The 22,076-nt window shown below is 37.9% G+C and overlaps 1 gene segment (V, D, J or C) and 1 further gene; both read right to left on the minus strand.

Moving 5' to 3' along the window:
- The window catches only part of Igh (immunoglobulin heavy chain complex), a 2,751,187-nt gene that overhangs the window by 1,807,757 nt on the left and 921,354 nt on the right, over nt 1-22,076 (minus strand).
- On the minus strand, nt 1,036-1,336 carry Ighv8-5 (immunoglobulin heavy variable V8-5). The segment is given in 1 exon segment: nt 1,036-1,336. A coding segment is annotated over 1 exon segment (301 nt).

The raw sequence follows: 22,076 nt of genomic DNA on the forward strand, positions 1-22,076 counted from the left end.
TGATGAGTACAAACCACTTAGTACCAGTGCTCTAAAAATTATCCATTTCTGGTTCTCTCTTCCTTCCAATCTACTGCAAAACATCTCTCTGATGGTGGATAGATGAGTTACTGGTTTAAGTATATGGATATGTAAATAAAAATCAGTTTATGCATATACTGCTCTATCAGAACAGTGGCATATTATTTTCCCTTAGGACCATGGCCTATCCAATTTCAGTTCCTTGGGAATTCTAACAGAGTCAGCCACGGCAAATGCTAACCATAACTGTAACCCTAAACCTAACCCTAATCCTAATTTTATAAGCCTCAAATTCCATCAATGAATAAATGATTAATCTTAAAATGTTTGTGCCCCTATTGTATAAACAAAATCCACAAGCAGGCAACTATTGTAGACAACAGGGTTTATAGCTAGATTGATTATTACTTTTCTCATCCAATGCCACACAAAGTACCTCCAGTATTATGAACACTAATCAACAGGAATGAAACCTCTACTTGGGGACAAGCTCAGCTTCTGTGTTCATTGAGATATATAAGTGTTGTCTTGAACCATATGGTGTTAAAATTAGTTTGTGGACAGAAACAAGTAGACGTCAGAACAGTCTGAATTATTTGACAGTATCTATGGACACTCTTTGGTCAGTGACTCAATTTGAGAATACTCATCCAGTAATTACCATCTTCACCATTTACAACTATTCACTGAAGTTGAACATAACAATAATTTGGAATCTTCTGCTGTGCGAATTTGAAGCCTAAGACTGAGTGGAACCATAGCTCTGAACTACCTGTCACCAAACATCCACCAGCTTTAAAAAAACAAAACACAGACAGAATCATTCATGAACATCTTAATAAGGACCTAGGGTGAATAATAGGAATGGAAAGCTGTTCACCTAAGAGCAAACAGGAAACCACAGAGACCAGAAGAAAAGTGAAATCATATTATCTTACGATATAATAAGAAGGAACAGAGCTGAAAACCAGCCTGAATTACTATACAGCTGATAACTGAGGCTATGACAATGTGCTATTTGAGCACAGTAGTATGTGGCAGTATCTGCAGTGTCCACACTGGTGATCTTGAGGAATACCTGGTTGTTGGAGGTATCCTTGGAGATTGTGAGCCGGCTCTTCAGGGATGGGTTATAGTACTTATCATCATTCCACCAAATGTGTGCCAGCCACTCTAGACCCTTCCCTGAAGGCTGACGAATCCAGCCTATACCCATATTAGAAGTGCTCAGTGAAAACCCAGAGAAAGAACAAGTCAGACTGAGGGTCTGGGAGGGCTGCAATATCCCAGGGCCAGACTCTTTCAGAGTAACCTGGGACAGGACATCTGTGGAGAAAAAGAAAAAGGAGAAGGTAAGTTTGGAACAGGTGAGGATAGAAAAGTTTAGCCCTTAGGAAGTCTTGGCACTCACATGCAGGGACAATCAGTAGCAAGAATGAAGAAGTAAGCCTGCCCATGGCTGCACGATTGTGAGTACACAGGCCCAGCTTTGGCTTTTCAACCCAAGGTTGGGTGGATCCAGGAGAGATTTGCATTCCCTCACCAGGTGCTGCCTCTGATGGTATACTTAAGTTTTAGGACTCAGGTATCAGTCTATGATGGGAGATGCAGGAACCCTCAAGTGAATTCATTTTTGCTTACCATAGAGAGTATGTAACACACAAGGCCAGGTTCCTCAGTACACAACTCTGCTGATGAGTGGTGTTGGGATGCAGTAGAGTTGAGAGAGACACTCACTCTAACACAAAGGGCCCAGACTCTGTTCACTCATCTAGGAATCACTTCCCTATGATTTTCCATGGAGGGCAGATGAGATTCAAAGTGGAGATTTTACTCCTACCTTGATGACACTCTGTGTGAATCTTACCAATATATATTTTTTCACAAAGTTGATACATTAATTGTATACTTCTTGCATAATGTAAGAGTATATACCATCCCAAGGCTGGTAATTGTGAATACTATAATTCCTTGAAAAAGAGTGATTTCATTGACTTTATTTATGTGTCAAGTTCCTGGCTCACATATTTGAGATTTCTATCTATTTAATACTCAGTAGCTTCTTCTTTATATTGACCTGTATTTGTGATAACTTTAAAATCAACAGCAGAATACATAAACAGGAAGCAGGGAGTTTATTCAATTCACTCAGTTGCAGATAATCTTGGAAGAAGGCACAGTGGGCAGAGGCTTCTTGAAGGCACAGCACACAAGCTTATAGTATTGTTCAACAACCTTCAGAAATGTTAAGACACAATGCATACACCTTTGTTCTTATCAGTATTGATGTTTTAGAACTTAGAGAGAATGAGATTTGCCTAACTTTGATCAACATTATGCAGTGATTTGTTGGCATGAACATGACTGAATATAATGAAAAAAGCCTGTTTAGCTGACTAATTTCATTAAAGAAGTCTACACCAAAAGCAATCAAGTTCCCTTTATGAATAAAACATCTTCCTACTTTCAGATGTTTGAAAGATAAAAATATCAAGGTATGTCCAAACCATAAAATAGGATCTTAGCACAAATTTGTGTCAACATAAGGAAGAGAAAACAATCCCAGAATGCTGAGTGCCATCTGAGGACCTGAACCATTAGTGTAAGATGTGCAATAAGACCTGAACACTTGCATTCCTTTTCCAGGGGGTTGTCAATGTTAAAATGATTTTTATATATGAGTAGATTATGTATCTTGAAATAGAAGAATTTCTGATATTGTCTCCATGAGACTCAAAGATCATTGTGTACATTCTCATCAGGCAAGGGGAAGGGTCTACAAGAAGGCAAAGATCCTAGAATGGATGACACAGAGGCTAAGTTGACAGGTTTGTATTAAGGGGCTAAAGTGACAGAAAAAGTGCTGGTTCCTGAGTCAGAAAAGAGACTCTTCAGAAGACAGAATAGCTTTTCTAACCAGGAACACGGATGTTTCATTTCACATGCTTTGTCCATGAAGGGCATAGAAGTGCGATGTTGTCTTAAGTCTGTGCTAGGAGCTGCAATGAATGAGAACATTTTTTTCCTGAGTTTCTCAGAGGTGCTTGAAGTAATTCTGGGTCCAAGTCCATAAATGTACACACAGAGATATGGACAACTTGGTAAAAAATTAAAATACAGAAATGTAATTAAACTAGATTTTATAAAAATTTATATATAAAGCACTATGCCACATATGGCTCAAGAATGAAACAGATTTCTCTAAATTACTGTCACATTAACTCATTCATTTAGATTATTTCACTGATATACTTTATAAAATTCCTGCACTCAGGTATACTCAGCTAGAGAGCTTATTTCCAACTCAACTAGAGTGTTTATGTTTTTCTAATAAGTGCCATAATCATTTCTGTGTCTCTATGTTCATTTCAAGGACATTTGATGGGGGAAAAAGCACTGCAGATGGGACGAGTAATGGCTAAGTTGGAACTTCCAATCCATCCTACAGAAACTATCAAGCACTTGGATTGAAATTGACTGTACTATCATGGGATTTATTTGAGGAAGGCATGTTATATATTGATGTTGTATATAATAGGATTCTCATATGTACAGGGTACAGCAGCAACCAGACTTTCCTTTAGATGATGTGTAAAGTCTGCTACCAGAGACAGGATCTAATCTCGTAAGGTGCAAATGGCATCCAGGCAGGGAAAAGAAAGTGAATTTCTTATCAGAAACTATTAGGAACCTCGGGTGTATCCACAGTAGGCTAGAATTCTAAAATTCTAACAGTGGAAAACTCTTTCTTGACAAGCTAATACAATGTTCTAATTTACAAATACACTCAAGGGGAAAATATACAGAAAAGTAAGAGATAAAAATAAAAATAATGAGTTTGAGGCCAGCCTGGTCTAAAGAGTGAGTTTCAGGACAGCCAGGGCTACACAGCGAAACCCTGTCTTGAGAAACCAAAATAAATAAATAAATAAATAAATAAATAAATAAATAAATAAATAAATAAATAAATAAATAAATAATATAAATAAATAAATAATATAAATGAAAATAAAATGTACAATAAAAATAAGATAAATAAAATACAAATAAAAAATTGAGGAAGACCAGGCTGTGAAAATATGTCCAGCTTCTCCCCCTCTCCTTCTCCTGAGCTGAGGATTTCATGTGGCAGTGGGACCCAGGTCTCCTACCTTCCCAATAGAGCTTCATTGATTCAGCATTGTGGATGGAACATCAAAAGGTTATGTTCCCAATTCACAATCACTCATATTTTCCAACTGAGAAAATCCCTTCTGCCAGGGGAAAGAAGTTACAGATAGATTTACAGATCCAACTAACGGTGAAGGTGATGACCGAATGCTTGACACATCATGGTTTAAATTTTCTGTCATTCTGTTATTTGCATATGAATTGGGTTTTTTCCTTCCAATAATGTTAATATGCAATGAATAAAACATATGCACAATTACTTAACAAATAACTTTTATTGTCCTAAACTGGTAGTCTTGTCACAGGAGCTCCGTCACATGTATTTTTTTTTTTTTATTTTTTACTGTTCCATTGCTGTAAAGAGACAGCATGACCAAGGCAACTTATAAAAGGAAGTGGTTTCCTGGGGCTCACTTACAATTTCAGAGGTGTAGTCCATTATTATCATGGTAGTGACCATGAGGTGCACAGACAGGGACTGGAACAGTATCTGAGACCTTTACATCCTGGTCCCTAGGCAGAGATTCTAGGCTTGGTGCCCCCAACACCTCCAGTGTGTGAGGCTTATGGAGGCCATACTTATTCAAACCACCACAGAAGGGAAAGATAGAACTTGGAAGAGAAAGGCTGTGAGTATTTTCTGTCCCAAGTACTGGAATTGTAAAGGTCCTTAGGGCAGCAGGAGAAAGTGGCTGAGGGGTTGTGGAGGGGAGTGATTCTGGGGAGTTGGGGAAAGGCATAAGTTTGAAGGGCAGAAAAGGCAGCCCAGAGACACTTGGGGAGGTTGGGGCAGTGGATGGAGTGGGAATGTGATGGTATTGCTCCAAGGGAGGGGAGCCCACACCTTTCCATAGACAGGATGATGATCCAAGGGAGAGGCACTCAGGCCTTTCCACAAGACCATCACATGTATCTTATGATCACTGAAGTGTGTGATGTTTGGAAAGGAAGCCTCAGAGTCTCCTAGGACTGCCTCACTCTCACTCTCCAGATGTTTCTCTGTACCTACTACAGCTTCTCTCTTAGTGAAAGTTGAATCTACACCACCCCCTGCTGGTCCTATCCATCCTCAAAGGGACTTGTTTCTGAGCACACAGGGAACCTGTTCACTGTGTCTTCAAAGCTCCATCTTAGTGGTGGCAGAGCTCTGCCTCAGAGTGAACTAGTTCTTGAATGGGTAAACTGACAGTCTGAAGGATTCTTCAGTGATTGCTCCACAATTTGTAAAGTCCTTATCCTCTTTTCTTTCTTCCTGAAGGTGAGCAGTCATGAAGAGGCTCTCATCTCGCAATAGTCATGAGCCATTGTAACACAATGCAGAGGTTCACTGGGAGGGTCTTGAAGCACGGTGGGAATAGGAGCTCAGCTAATTCAATAATGATTCTGGTCAGTAGTAGATACAAGCTCTCAGTTCCAGTGCTCTTTCTTCACCCAAGGACTCTTATTTTTCTTTCCTCTCCTCTCACGCTTTTGCCTTCCCTTTTTTTTCTCCTTCTTTATTCCTTCTCACCTTTCTCTCTTTTTCGCAACCAGAGAGCCTGAACCAAGGCTTTTATCTCCTAATATTTAACAAGGCTTTGGTCATTAGGACTGGAACTCAAGCAGGTCAGCAAGCAGGAGCTGATGCAGAGACCATGGAAGAATGTTCTTTACTGGTTTGTCTCCCCTGGCTTGCTCAGCCTGCTCTCTTATAGAACCCAAGACCCAGGGATGCCACCACCCACAATGGGCCCTCCCCCTCTTGATTACTAATTGAGAAAATGCTTGAAAGCTGGATCTCATGGAGGCACTTCCCCAACTGAAGCTCCTTTGTGTAACTCTAGCTTGTGTCAAGTTGACACACAAAACCAGCCAGTACACATAGTGAACCAGAATGTTTCACTACAAATGATTTTATCCCCCTGCCTTCTTCTGCAACAAACATGGAAAAAAATCACCAACTGAAGGGCTTATAATTTTGACTCATCCCACTCTTTTTTTTTTTTTGCTGTGTAAAAGATCTTTTTTTTTAATTAGGTATTTTCCTCATTTACATTTTCAATGCTATCCCAAAGGTCCCCCATACCCACCCACCCCCAATCCCCTACCCACTCACTCCCCCTTTTTGGCCCTGGCGTTCCCCTGTACTGGGGCATATAAAGTTTGCAAGTCCAATGGGCCTCTCTTTGCAGTGATGGCCGACTAGGCCATCTTTTGATACTTATGCAGCTAGAGACAAGAGCTCCCGGGTACTGGTTAGTTCATATTGTTGTTCCACCTATAGGGTTGCAGTTCCCTTTAGCTCCTTGGGTAATTTCTCTAGCTCCTCCATTGGGGGCTGTGTGACCCATCCAATAGCTGACTGTGATCATCCACTTCTTTGTTTGCTAGGCCTCGGCATAGTCTCACAAGAGACAGCTATACCTGGGTCCTTTCAGCAAAATCTTGCTAGTGTAGGCAATGGTGTCAGCATTTGTAAGCTGATTATGGGATGGATCCCTGCATATGGCAATCACTAGATGGTCCATCCTTTCATCACAGCTCCAAATTTTGTCTCTGTAACTCCTTCTATGGGTGTTTTGTTCCCATTTCTAAGAAAGGGTAAAGTGTCCACACTTTGGTCTTCATTCTTCTTGAATTTCATGCGTTTGGCAAGTTGTATCTTCTTCACTACAGTCAGAATGGCTAAGATCAAAAACTCAGGTGACATCAGATGCTGGCGAGGATGTGGAGAAAGGGGTACACTTCTCCATTGTTGGTGGGATTGCAAGCTTGTACAACCACTCTGGAAAGCAGTCTGGCGGTTCCTCAGAAAATTGGACATAGTACTACCGGAGGATCCCGCAATACCTCTCCTGGGCATATATACAGAAGATGTCCCAACCGGTAAGAAGAACACATGCTCCACTATGTTCATAGCAGCCTTGTTTATAATAGCCAGAAGCTGGAAAGAACCCAGATGCCCCTCAACAGAGGAATGAATACAGAAAATGTGGTACATTTACACAATGGAATACTACTCAGCTATTTAAAAAAATGAATTTATGAAATTCCTAGGCAAATGGATGGACCTGGAAGGTATCATCCTGAGTGACGTAACCCAATCACAAAGGAACTCACACAATATGTACTCACTGATAAGTGGATATTAGCCCAGAAACTTAGGATACCCAAGATATAAGATACAACTTGCCAAACACATCCCACTCTTTCATTTAGGTATACTTAGTCTCCTGCAACTGAATGCATATGTTTTTAAGTTTGGAAAACATCATTTGGGAATGAAATCAGTAGGAAAAGTAGGGTACCCATTGGCCAATCTGTGTGAAAATACAATGGTAATGCCTATTATTACCATGGAATCATTTCATTTGCACTGGCTAACTCTGGCTTTTACCTTTCCCTGACTACTGATGCACCACCATTGAACCTGACCATTTAATCTTTCTTTTTGAAAGCATCCAGTCATGTCTGTATAAGTTAACCACTAGAACTGAATCTGTATTAAACTGTATTGCTGTTTAAGGTCTAAATTTATGATTTTGGCTCATATCCATCTTAGTTAATATTTGACGAGATAAAATAAAACCCTTTCAAGAGAAGACAAAAGGATTGTTGAGAAATTAATATCTATGTCTTAACTAAAAAGAAAAAAGAATAAATGAAATTTCTTACTGTGTCATTTTTAGAAATACTTAATATCTTATTAGTAACTAGCATCTAAATATTTGACAACTGAATAGAAGTCATATGCAACTAATGATAGGTTTTATTTAAACTTAATACTAATAACATTAAACAACAAAAAAATTAATTTAAAAATCCTTAAACATATATATAATGAATTCTAGATCATTAGCTTCAACCCCTGCTTCCTTAAAACAGAAACTAAACACATAACAAAAGAACATTTCCTTATAGGTGTTACACAGCCTATTCTTCATTGATAGCTGGGCACAGCTCTTGTGATTTCCGGGTATAGCAGAGAGCAGTCCTTAGTAACTCTTTTCATGTAAGAACAGAAATGAATTTTTACAAAGTTTTTAATTTTATGCATGTAAAGCTTTCAGCTCTCTCTAATATCTCTCTAGGCATTGTCATTGCAAATCCTACAAGTAACCAGGAGAACAAATTAATGACTTTTTGGGTGCTTGAACATCATCTTTTAAATTCTCTAATCTTTATTTCCTCAATTGAAAGATTCCATAGCATAGTCTACTCTCCTTTAAATATTATTTGTTTCCAGATATATATAAATCTTTCACCTATAAAATAAATCTGTTGTTTACTTGTATTTTATAGTTTCCTTCTGTTTTTTTCAAAACATTTTATTAGATACTTTCTAGATTTTACATTTCAAATGCTATCCTGAAAGTCCCCTATACCATCCCCCCACCCAGCTCCCAAACCCACCCACTCCAATTTCCTGGCCCTGGTGTTCCCCTGTGTGGGGCATATAATCTTCATAAGACCAATGGGCCTCTCTTAATGATGGCTGACTAAGCTATATAGATATTTTTCTATTCATCCCTTTTAATCTTGAGACCACTTCAACTCCCTATCCTTGATATCCCCAAGTTCATCCTGGCTAATTAATACAGCAGTCATTGGATTGAAAGTACATGTATCTCCTCATGTTTCAAATTTCAAGCCCAAGTCTAAAAATGAACTATTTTTACAAAGGAGCATGTTGGCTTCTATGGCCTTTGTTTTTACTTTCTCTAGATCCTTTCCTATGGCCCTAAATGCCAAGCAGAAATCCTTTTCCTTGTCCTCCACAGCCTCACGACCAACTCCATTACTCATTCCTGAGAAGAGCATCTGTTTCATTTATTATAGAGTGATTTGCTCTGAGTAATGAGGGGAAGTATATTCACCAGGAAGAGAGATTGAAAGTAAAGTAGTTAAGAGTAGACCAATTTCAGGCCAAGAGCAGTCATCAGCACACATGGGGAATATGAGAATGCTACAGAGAACAGGCTGGGGATGCTCCAGGAACACGAACTGTGTCAGAGCCCCCCTTCCACAGCCATGCCAGACCCTCGTATACAGCCTCAAGTGAGTCAACACAACTGATCCACAGGCCTTCTAAGATTATATAATGTGTGTGCACATTCTGCTCATGCAGGTAAGAAAGTAGCACTAAATATACAGTGTTGGAAACGTGATACCAGGGAGGGAAACAAATATGTTACAGATTGATCCCAATCAGAGGTTTTGTGGATTTTTGTTTTGTTTTATAACATTTTTATTAGATATTTTCTTCATTTACATTTAAAATGCTATCCCGAAAGTCCCCTATACCCTCCCCCCGTCCTGCTCCCCAACTTACCCACTCCCAATTCCTGGCCCTGGCATTCCCCTGTACTGATACATATAAAGTTTGCAAGACCAAAGGGCCTCTCTTCACAAGAATGGCCAACAAGGCCATCTTCTGCTACATGTGCAGCTAGAGACACGAGCTCTGGGAGTACTGGTTAGTTCATATTGTTGGTCCTCCTATAGGGTTGCAGACCCTTTCAGCTCCTAGGGTACTTTCTCTAGCTCCTCCCCTGGGGACCCTGTGCTCCATCCAATAGATGATTGTGAGCATCCACTTCTATAATTGCCAGGCACTGGCATAGCCTCACAAGAGACAGCTTTATCAGGGTACTTTCAGCAAACTATTGCTGGCATATGTGTTTAGTGGCTGATAATGGAATGGATCCCCAGGTTGGGCAGTCTCTGGATGGTCCATCTTTCTGTATCAGCTCCAAAATTTGTCTCGGTAACTCCTTCTATGGGTATTTTTCCCCCTTCTAAGAAGGATCAAAATATCCACTCTTTTGTCTTCCTTCTTCTTGAGTTTCATGTGTTTTGCAAAATGTATCTTGGATATTCTGAGTTTCTGAGATAATAACCACTTATCAGTGATTGCATATCATGTGGTTTCTTTGGTGATTGTGTTACCTCACTCAGGATGATAGCCTCCAGATTCATCCATTTGCCTAAGAATTTCATAAATCCATTGATTTAATAGCTGAGTAGTAATCCATTGTGCAAATGTACTACATTCTCTGTGTTCATTCCTCTGTTGAGGGACATCTGGGTTAATTCCAGCTTCTGGCTATGATAAATAAGTTTGCTATGAACATAGTGGAACATGTGTCCTTATTATAAGTTGGAACATCTTCTGGTTATATGCCCAGGAGTGGTATTGCTGGATCTTCTGGTAACCCATGGTTGGGTGCAGAATGGAGACATTTGCATTCCTTGATTGGCACTCACTCTGATAATGTACTTAAATTTTTAGGAATTGAGAGGAACAAATTTGTGATAGGAAGCACCTGAGCCCTGAAGGGAGCTCTCACCATTGATCCCCATAAATAGTAGTTAACTGAAGACCACAGTCTTTAGAATAAAACACTTCTGATTTATGCTATATAGAGAAAGCAAGACTGAGATTGACCCATAGTCTAATATAACGGGTCAGGAGTCTGTGCACTCACCCAAGGATCATTACCTTGTATTTTTGCATGTAGGACACTTAAGAGCTCAAAGCATTGGATGTTTTTCTGCCATCATCTTGCTCTGTGCCTCATGCCAGAGCTTGGGTCCTTTGTGAATCTTGTCAGTACATATTTTCTTTCACATACAATCATACACACACACACACACACACACACACAAACACACACACAGTTGTGTGAACAGAGTAGACTTCTTGCAGAGTGTAAGAGTAAGTGAGATTTGCAGGATATCAGCTGTGAATGCTAACATTATACACGAGTGTAATATTTCACGGACTGGCTGTTTCCTGCCTCTTGTTTTTCTGATTTGCTTATTAAATAACTAGTGCCTTTGTCATTTTACTGCCCATTATTTGTGACAACTCTAAAACCAGGGAACTATTGTCTTCCTTTTTTTGGTCCTATCATAAATTGAGCATTCTCTAGGCAGTGGGCAGATGATGATGGAAGTTACACACTGGAACCAAGAATTTTTTCAAAGCTTCAATTATGTTAAAATACAATGTATTCTCCCTTGTTTCTCTGACTAACGATGTTTTAGAACATAGACTTAGAATGAATTGCATAAATTTGGACAATTGTCATACTCAACTTTTGGGTTTAACATAATTGAATATATGGAAATATGTATGAGTGAACTACTGATTTCATCAAAGAAAGCTGCACCAAAACACCCATTTTAATGAATAAAATATCTATATATTTAAAATTTTGAAGGATAACAATATCAAAATATGTATAAACCATGAAATATGATTTTTTGCCACAAAGTGGTAGCAGGGTTTTTAAAAAGAAACCAAACCCAGAATTCTGAGTAACAGCAAAGACTCTGAAACCCTTGCACAAAATGGGCAATATAGCCTGCACTGTTATAAATACCAATTAAGGCCACGTAACCAGTTGCAGAAACGAGGATTATAAAGTAATATGAATGCCCATTGTAAATTTACTAATGCGTTTGCGATTGTACGAGGGATAGTTATATCATGTTAGGCGTATTTACAACCTTGTTATTGTTTTATGTGAACATGAGATATTATTTGTGTCAAGTTGACAAGGGGTGGATTGTAGTGGCTATTCCTGGTTGTCAACTTGACAATATTTGGAATGAATTACAATCCGGAATTGGAAGGCTCACCAGTGACCCTTATCTGGAGGCTTGGAGATCCTTATCTGGATCTTGGTTTGAAGATCTTGAGCCACAGTGGCTATGAATTCCAGAAGATTGAATCTCCGAGTTTAAGGAACACACCTTTAATCTGGGCTACGCCTTTCATCTGGGATTAAAGGTGTGGTGGAACACACCTTTAATCTGGGCTACACCTTCTGCTGGAGACAATATAAGGACATTGGATATATATAATTTATAAGGTTGGGTTTCTTTTCGTTTTCCTGAGGTTATCAACATTACAGGGACTTTTCATCTATGATTGAATAATGTATCTTTAAATAGTAGAGTACTTCCGAATATCTGAAATTCTCTCCATAATGTTCAATGATCTCTCATATGTCCTCATCAAAGACAGGCAGTAGGAAGAATTAACAAGGGACAAAAGATCATGGAATGATAATGGAACCTGCTAAGCTGTCAGGTTTGAAACAAGAGACAGAGGGCCAGAGATACAAGTATCCTGGTCCTGAATATGGGAAATGCATAAAGAGACTCTACTGAGAGAGAACATCATATCTAACCAGGTAATAGAATGCTGCACTTCAGATGCTTTGTCCATGGAGGACATAAAAGTATGATGTTGAATTATGACTGTGATATGAGCTGCTATGGATGGAGATATTCTTCCTAAATTATTCACTTGTTCATGGAGTAGTTCTGGTTCTGAGATTAAATGTCTGAGAATATGTATTGACTGTGTGGTACAAGAATTAATTTTTATGTATAATATAAAATCTGTCTAACCTTGTAATATAAATATAAATGTTAAGCACCTTGCCAATGAAGTCTTAACAATAGTAAAATATTGTGTAAATTTTGGAGCAGCTAACTTACTGAAAAATTTCACTGAATGACTTAATAGTCTTCAAAATTCCAGGTCTCAGATACACTCACGGTGAGGGTTTATTTAATGTATTTCCAATCTGTGTCTTAGGAATGACTGGGTCTCCGTGTCTATCACAGTAACATTGGAGGGAAAAAGGCTTACAGTAGAAGGAATTGTTAGATAAAATTAAACCATCATTTCATCCTTCAGAAATTCTCCATCACCTGGGTTGAAAATGATGGTACAATTTTCATTTTGTGTGGAAAACATGTTATATGTTGATGGAGTGAGGAATGCAATTGAAGATGTGCACAGAGTATTGTACCAACCAAACACACATTTACATGATCTATGACATCTGCTAGTAGAGGCAAGATTTAATCTCATGAGATGTAAATATAGTCCAGCCATTAGTGTTTGAATTGGAAAGGACTTAAAGAAAGTGAATCCCTAAAAAATAAAAATCATTTCTCTCAAGAATCCCCACTGGAACCTGAAATTCTACTACAACATTGGAGCTGGTTCTTAATCAGACAATGGAATAGTCTGCAGGTAAATCTGAAAACCAGGATCAATGTGGTACATAAATCTAAGACATCACATAAGATGGAAGGATTCTCATACCTTAACACAAGACAGGACAGTGGTGAAACTGATCCCAGGTGAGGTCTAGAGGATTGTGAACAGACAAATTTGGCTTTCAAATCCAGGACATTGTCTACATTTATATGTAAGTGGCATTGGAATGGAGTTGGTGTAAGGACACCATTTCTTCTTCCCCTTCAGGATTCTAAGTAGCCAGGAAGATAGTCTTTACTTTAGATGTTTTCTTCTTCTCTCCTGTCCTAATCACAATAACTCATACAACAGACTGATACTACAAATTGGATTTAAAATTTTATAAAAAAATGAATGATAAAAAGAAAATGAAATGAACTCCAGATGATGCAAAATGCCTAGCTTCTCTGGCTCTGTTTTCCTGAGTTGAGGTCCTCACATGGCACTGGAGGAAACCTTGGAATAGAGGACATCTACCTTTGCCCAGAAGAGCTACATAGGCTCACTACCATGAATAGAACATCAATGACTGTGCTTCTAAATCAAAATAATATTTCACCACTGAAGAAAGACTCCTGTCAGTGGAAGAGCTTACAGATAGATTTATAAATGCTATGGACACTTATGATCATAAATGGCTGTTTGATACCTCATGGTTTAAACTTTGTAGCTTCTTTTTAAATGTATATGCAATTGATGCTTGTCATTTTGATAAAGTTCTTATGTAATAAATTAAATACAATATTATCAGTGAAATGTAATATAATTGTATGCTCCAGAGTGGCTATAAAAGTAAGCATTCCTACCAGTAATGGAGAAGTGTACACCTTGCTCCACATCATCATCAGCATTATCTGTCAAATTGTGACTTTATACTTAGCCATTCTGACATTTGTAAGACACAATCCTAGATTTATGTTTATTTGCATTTCATGGTCAGCTAATGATGCTGAGCACTCCTTTAAGTGCTTCTTTTTCAACAAGTATTCCTTTGTTAAGAATTCTGTTTAGGCCTACAATTCACTTTTAAATTGGATTTTTTTGTTGATGTCTACTTTCTTAGGTATGTATTTAAAATATCAGACTTCTGTTACATCTAGTGTTGGTGAACACATTTATCTATCCTGTAGACCACAGTTTGTCCTCTTGATAGTGGTCTTTGTCTTACAGAACTTTCTCAATATCATGAAGTCAAATTAATTGATTATGATTCTTAGTCCCTGTGGTTTGGTGTTCTCTTCAGGATGTTGTTGCCTGTGCAAACAAGTTCTAAGCCTTTCCGCACATTCTCTTCTCTTGGCTCAAGATATCTGATTTCATATTGAGGTTTTGATCATCTTGGTTTTGAGTATTGTGAATGGATACCGAAATGGATCTATTTGCATTCTTTGAAAGTCAGATTTAATTAGACAAGAACAATTGGCTGAAGAGTCTTTATTACATTAATTTTGAATTTCTTGGTTTGTTATGGAAAAACAAAATGTCCATCAACATATGGGTTTACATCGTGTGGATTTTTTATTTGATTCCATTTATCAACCGTTCTTATTTTATTCCAATATCCTGCTGTTTTTATTACAGGAATTTTATTCACACAAGGATGGCACCGGAAGGAAGGTGAAGAAAATTAACAAATAACTGCAGTCTATTCAGAAAGCTGAGAGTGGAAGTTCTTAAACTACTGACTCAAGCTGCATGTGTAGCAGAGGATGGCTTAGTCAGCCATCAATGGCAGGAGAGGCTCTTGGTCTTGTGAAGATTCTATGCCCCAGTATAGGGAAATGCCAGGGCCAGGAAGTAAGCATGGGTGGGTTTAGGAGCAGGGGTTGTATGGGGCATTGGGCTATGCACAGACAGGCTGGTCTCCAGTGAGCTGAGATTCTGAGACCTGGAATCCAGTGGTCATAATTTACCTACATGGGACAGAAGGAGTTCTCTCATGCTCCTGGAAATCTGGGTCCTGCCTACGTTACATCCCCCTCATACCCCACAAGAAAAGCATGGCTAGAAGTCAAGTAGACAATGTCCCAAGATTCTGACCTTCAGGCTAAACTCCTTTCCAGTTATCTAGCAACAGTAAAGATCATAAGAGGGGCTGCTTGGCCCCACCTCGAACTCTTACCTCTCACTTCTCACTCCTATGACTCCTCTCTCTCTCTCTCTCTATCTCTCTCTCTCTCTGTCTTCTCCTCTCTTCTCTCTTCTCTCTTCCTCTTATTTTCTAGACTCTTCTCTCTCTGTCTTTCTACCTTCACTCTTTCCCCCTACTGTTCTATAATAAAGCTCTAAATCCATAGACAGTCTCTGTTCATCAAGGCCCACTCCACTTGAAGGATGGGATAGGCTTTCTCCTAATGGGCTGTCTCTAATCTCATGGAAAGCCTTCCTGTGCTTCAGCCAAGCCCCACTTTGCTCACTCTCGATGGTGTGGGAACCTCTCCTCCCTCTTCCCTCTCTCTCATAATCCCTGTGCTACAGGGTGTGGCCCCGAGGCACCTAGGTCAGGGCTGCCCCTTGTATACCCCCCACCCCACCCACCGTCAAGTGGGTCAGAGGCTTGGATGCCCACCTGGAGCTGAGTGGAAAGTGTCTGGCAGGCCTCCCACGTCTGCCTATCCAGAGCATAGGTGGAACTCTATCGAGATGTTGGTCCTCCCTCCCCCCTCTTTGCCCAGGTCCCTTTTTAGTTCCCACAGGGGAGGAGGGAGGGTATAAGGGATATTGGAGAGAAAATTAGGAAGGGGGATAGCATTTGAAATGTTAATGAAGAAAATATCTAATAAAAACAAACAAACAAAAAACAATCAAACAAACAAAATAACCCTAGTGATATTTTCCTATTTGTGGAGACATAACACACCCTCATTTCCCAGAATGATTATACCAGACTATTTCACCATTAGGTTACTACCATCCTTAGGGGAGGGGTCACTGTGAGGCAGTTGGAAGGGTCCACAGGAATCAAAAGATCATTTAATACACTGAAACCTGGGTAAGTTGTCAGGTTTGAAAGAAGAGGCCAGAGGGCCAGAGATACAAATACTGCTGGTTCTGAATATGGAAACTCAGACAAAAGACTATTCTGAGAGAGAATATCATATCTAACTAGGAACGTAGGGGCTACATCTCAAATGCTTTTCTTTGGAATGGGGGCATAAAAGTATGATGTTGGTTTAAGTCTGTATTATGAAATTCAATGGATATAGATACATATCCTCAATTTTTCATATATGCATGGAACACTTCTGAGTCTGAGCTTGAATGTCTGAGAATAATTATGAACTTTGTGGTACAAAAATTAAAAGTTTTATGAATTCTATAAAATTATTCTAACAATGTTGAATAAATATAAATGTTAAGCACCCTGCCAATGAGATCTTAAAAACGTGAAAATTTTGGAGTGGTTCACTTATTCAAATTTTTTACTGAATAACTTTTTAGTGTTCAAATTTCCAAACCTCAGATATACTAAAGCTGAGAGTTTATTTAATGTATACCCATTCAGTAATAGGGGCATGGATGTGTCTCCCTGATTATCACAGTGACATGTGACAGAAAATGCTCTGCAGTGGGAAAAATATTAGAGAAAATAGAACCATCCATTTATCCTTCAGAAATTCTCAAGCACTTGCATTGGAAAATGGTGGTACTATTTTTATTCATGGAGGAAAATATGTTACATATTGATGGTGTGAGGCATGAGATTGACGATCTGCCCAGAGTCTAGCTCCAACCAGAACCATATTTATATGGTATGTAAAGTCTGCTATTTTGGGGAAGATCTCATCTGAGATGCAATGCAATGCAGTCATTATTATTATTTGAGTATAGAAAGGAGCAAAAGAAACTGAATCCCTAATGAGTAATCATTATTAATCTCAGGAATCTCTACTGTAATTGGAAATTCTAAATACGACATTGGAGCTGGTTCTTATTCAGATAATGAAACGTTTTGCATGTAAATCTGCAAACCAGGATTGATGTGATACTTGAACCCTGGACATTTCACCAGACTGAAGGATTCTCATACTTTAATCACAAGGAAGGATAATGATGAAACTGACCCCAGGTGAGGTACAGAGCGTCATGCACACATAAAGGTAGCCTTGGGATCCAGGATATTGTACTAAACACTGTCCAAATACATGTGTAAGTTGCACAGGTATGATTTTCTTTGAGGACCTCACTTCTCCTCATTCAGGATTCTGGACTGCCCCAAGTTCAATATTTAATGAAGTTTATTTCTTCTTATGTCTTATCCTGAGTCAGTAAATCACACAATGTCTCAATATGACAAATTTGATATTAAGACTTTATTATGGACATAAAAATGAATGACGAAAACAAAAACATACTGAAGGGAAGAAGAGCCTTGTACTCAAAGAGAAAAACAAAGAGAACCAAGAACTTTAGTCATGAAAAGATATCTCCTCAAGAGAGGAGATAAAATCAAATACCAGATCTCCATCCAGAAACCTGAAAGTGGAAGTTCTTAACAACCTGTTGATCCGTTTACTACCTGTAGGGACAGAACATACTCTAATTCCTCAAAATAATTATTTCAGACTCTTCATCCTGAGATTATTACCCATTCTTAGAGGAAGTGTCAGGTGTACTTTTTTGCATGCTGACCTGTATGCTGTTGGTTAGAGAGCACACTAGAACTAGTCTTTAGCAGTAGAACCTGCCCTCATGGTCACAAAACCTTCCTGATTATTTTTTACTGACACACATTAGATTCATTGAACAACTGCATTTGGAATAATTAAGGAAGGTATTGTTGTCTGGGGACCCTTTTTCAAATTCTATTGTTTTGAAATACACCTACAATAAACTGCCTGTGCTTAGAATCCCCAAAATTTGATCCAGGTTGACAAAGTCAGTCTGTACCAAGTCCTCATAATCATCTCTTCACAGGCTCAGTTTCCTTCTAAGACACCTGCAGAGAGAAGAAATGAAAGTAGTATAAACTGCTCTGTACACTTAGAGATTAATAATGAAAAAGTTCATTACTAAACACACACAAACACATGCACATACATGCACACACACACACACACACACACACACAGAGAGAGAGAGAGAGAGAGAGAGAGAGAGAGAGAGAGAGAGAGAGAGAGAGAGAGAGGATAAGAGAGGATAAGAGAGGATAAGAGAGGATAAGAGAGGCTAAAGCCCAGACATTTCAATTATGTATTTCACTATGCCGTAGAATTATGCATTTTACATATGCCTTATGCTTAAATCCTTTCATACCTGGCTTCTGATTATACTTTGAACAATTTAAACAAAGACATGATACCTAAAGTATAGGCACTTGATCTTATGTGATATTTACAGAAAAGCGATATTATCAGAATTATTAGTTTATTTATTAATATTTAAAGATCTATTTTTTCTATTTTTATTGAAAATAGATTTCTTCATGCAATATATTCTTATTACTGATTTCCATTCCTCAACACCTACCCAATCTTCTCCTAGTTTAATTCTGTTTCAGTATCTATTAGAAGATAGACAGAAACTAAACATAAGAAAAGAGAAAAACAGTGAAATGAAGGAAAAGCAAACAAATGGGAATAAGACAAAACAAACAAAGAGAGGAAAGTCATCGAAAACAAACATAAGACACACATGTGCATGCAGAGACACACATTCACAATTACTCTACAGAATAATGCTGGGCAACAGGTATACATGGACAGAGTGGATTTGAGTGACATCCCAGGCAATTTCTCTACTTCAGATTTGGAAATGGTGAGCCCCTTACCTGCAGTTACTGACAGGAGGAAGAGAAAGACCCAGATCAATTCCATGGTTAGAGTCAGTGTCTTCAGGGACTGTGGAGAGGACACTGATCATGGGTTGTTTTTAGAGTGTGGACATCCCTGTATTTACTGCCATAGACTTGGGTGATTTGCATATTTGTGAGCAGGGGACTTCTTCCATAAGAACCTAGTCCATCTAGAGAAGAATTGGAGAGGAAGTAATGAAAGGACACATGGGTCAGGCAGTAGAATGCTCAAGTCCAAATCCAGTTTCTCTCTGAGGAAACACACCCAATACACTTTCTATGAGGCCTGGACGGCTGGTATAGTTGTAACTACAAGGAAGACTATCTCAATCTATATGTGGTCTAAGTCTGTTGATCCACTCTGGCATATGTTAACATGTTGCTTTACAGATAATTCTTTGTGAAGATGAAGATGATGATGATGAAGATAATGATGATAATTATGGAAAATTTAAAAAAACCAGCTAAGTTTTATAGTTTACAGTCTTCTTTTGAATATATGCAATTAATCTTTGCCTTTCTAACAGGTTATGTGCTTCAAAACTCAATAAAATGACTAAAAGTAAAAGTGCTTTAAAACTATTTACCTATCAGTGATTATTGCAGGAGGATGATCAGTAAATTACAGGAATAAGCTATATGTGGGTCAAAAATTATTTTATCAGTAAGGCATAGTTACATATATATTGTAAATTACACAGGCACACACACACGCACACACATATTTCTTGACCAGAAATAATTAAGAAATGTAAATTGCATTTCGAAAAATGAATATAAGTAGAGATAACTGTATTAATGATGACAATCTCAAAATCACAGACATTAAATGAGACTCTCATTAGCAACTTCCATATTTCATGTCATATATGACTATTTATGTAACTACATGATATTGCATCAATGAAATTCCCTAGTAATAAGTGGAATAAAGGGAAAATAGGAGGGACAAGAGGTGACAGGAAAAATATACACAGTATACAAAATATACATATGAAAAATCATACATATGTAAAGTTATTACTTCTATATTTCATAAGATTTTTGTATATGAAGTATGATATAATATACAACCACTCTCAGGACTCTCACCACTATCTATCACTACTAGTTCCCTGTGGTTCCCATTTGGAGCTTCCAATAACTCTCTTTGCCAACATCCCACTTTGCCTGTTTCATTAACTAATAACACAGCGAGTTTAATTATATATGTGTGTGTTTGTGTGTGTGTGTGTGTGTGTGTGTGTGTGTGTGTGTGTGTGTATACATGCATACATAAAGAGTGAGCATACATAAGTCTTCTCTTGAAAAAATGAATATATTTTGTTCAAAAGGCATGAAATGATAAAAGACTTTCAGCCTGGTGTGGGCCATCAATTATTCCTCCTACCTGTGTTGTAATTGTTTTAATTCTTATACGGTGAGTTCAGGGGATATATGCACCAAAGTGGATCTATTAACCTCAGAGGATGACTTCTGTCATTCAATTCTAAGGCATTTACCTCATACTGCTAAGCTTATCAGTCAACATTTTCACCTGTTCAGGCAACTCTCAGACAGTCTACTGGGAATAAACACAAATATTTATAAGGTAATTTGACAACCTGATATTATGAATTTATCTGAAGTCTACTAGGGCCTATATTGTCTCTAAAAACGAGCTTCAAAAACCACACTTACATGAGATGAAGCATTTCCTATTAAAATTGGCCAAAAAAATAAATAGAATTATGTTGTTTCCCAGCAATATCCCTCTCACACATGTACTCAAATGACTACATCTTATTATACAGATGCTCATACATTCATGTTTATTCACAACACGATACTCATGGTCTTTTCACAGCATATCGAGGAAGAGATCTCCCCAAATTTTCAACAAAGCATAAATAAAAAATAATATAATCATATATATAGAAAAGTGAATATTACTCAGTGATAAAAGATGAACTATCTGAACTATAAATATCTTATAAAACTGGAAAATATACACTGAGTAGGTCATCAATGTCCATTAGACAAGTGCTTCATGTTCTCATTCATACATGTTCCAAGATTTGAGTATTTTGTTTAGTGTATTGAATTTTAGAAACTTAAAGACTAGAATTGGACCATTATACTTTTAGGAATTTACAAAGGCGATATAGTAAAGTAGAGATAAAAATAGAGTAAACTATTTTAAAATTGAGCAGATTACATGTTCCAGAGCAGTTGCATGACTCCAAAGAAAGAGCATCTTTCAGACACAATTGGACTCATGTACATATGAATTCACAGAGACTCTAGGTGCAGGCACAGAGCCAGAACCATTTCAACACAGATAAAATCCCCAAGTTAGGAGAAGGAAATGGACACAGGACCTCAGCCCTAAACAAGAACTGCAATTGACACTTACAGGTAAATGAATAATTAGTTTTCTCCAGTGCCTCACAGGGAATGTTAAGCACAGTTAACCATAAGGATATGATTAGCACTTGATAACCAAAAAAAAAAAATTCCTTGTAAAACTCCTTTTATCTCACTTATGTTTTGCCCATATATCATGGCTACAGACTTGTGGTTCTCTCTCTCTCTGTCTCTGTTTGTCTCATTACATAGTGTTAACATTTGATATTCCAACTTATTATATAAGAAAAGGCCCATACAAATGAACAAAAGTAATTATACTTCGAAAATATTTGTACATAAAGGATTATTGCAGAAGCATTATAACTAAATTATGTAAATAAAATATGTAACTTTCAAAAGAAGATTACATCAAGAAGACACGGACACACACATACACATAAAATACACACACACACACATTTGCACATTTTTCATCAGAAAGGAATAAAATACTTATGTTAATTTTAGTAAAATGGATGCAACTCAAGATTATTATATTAATTATGGTTATATTAGAAACATAAACATCGAATGAATCTCTCAGTTGTTCTTATATACTGCACTCTTATATTGAATTATGCATACATATACATATGATGTTTAAATGAAATTGTCTACTATAGTAAAGTAAAAAATAAGAGCAAGAAAAAGAAAGATATA

The sequence above is a fragment of the Mus musculus genome, chromosome 12 (genome assembly GCF_000001635.26).
Source record: "Mus musculus strain C57BL/6J chromosome 12, GRCm38.p6 C57BL/6J".
NCBI lineage: Eukaryota > Metazoa > Chordata > Mammalia > Rodentia > Muridae > Mus > Mus musculus.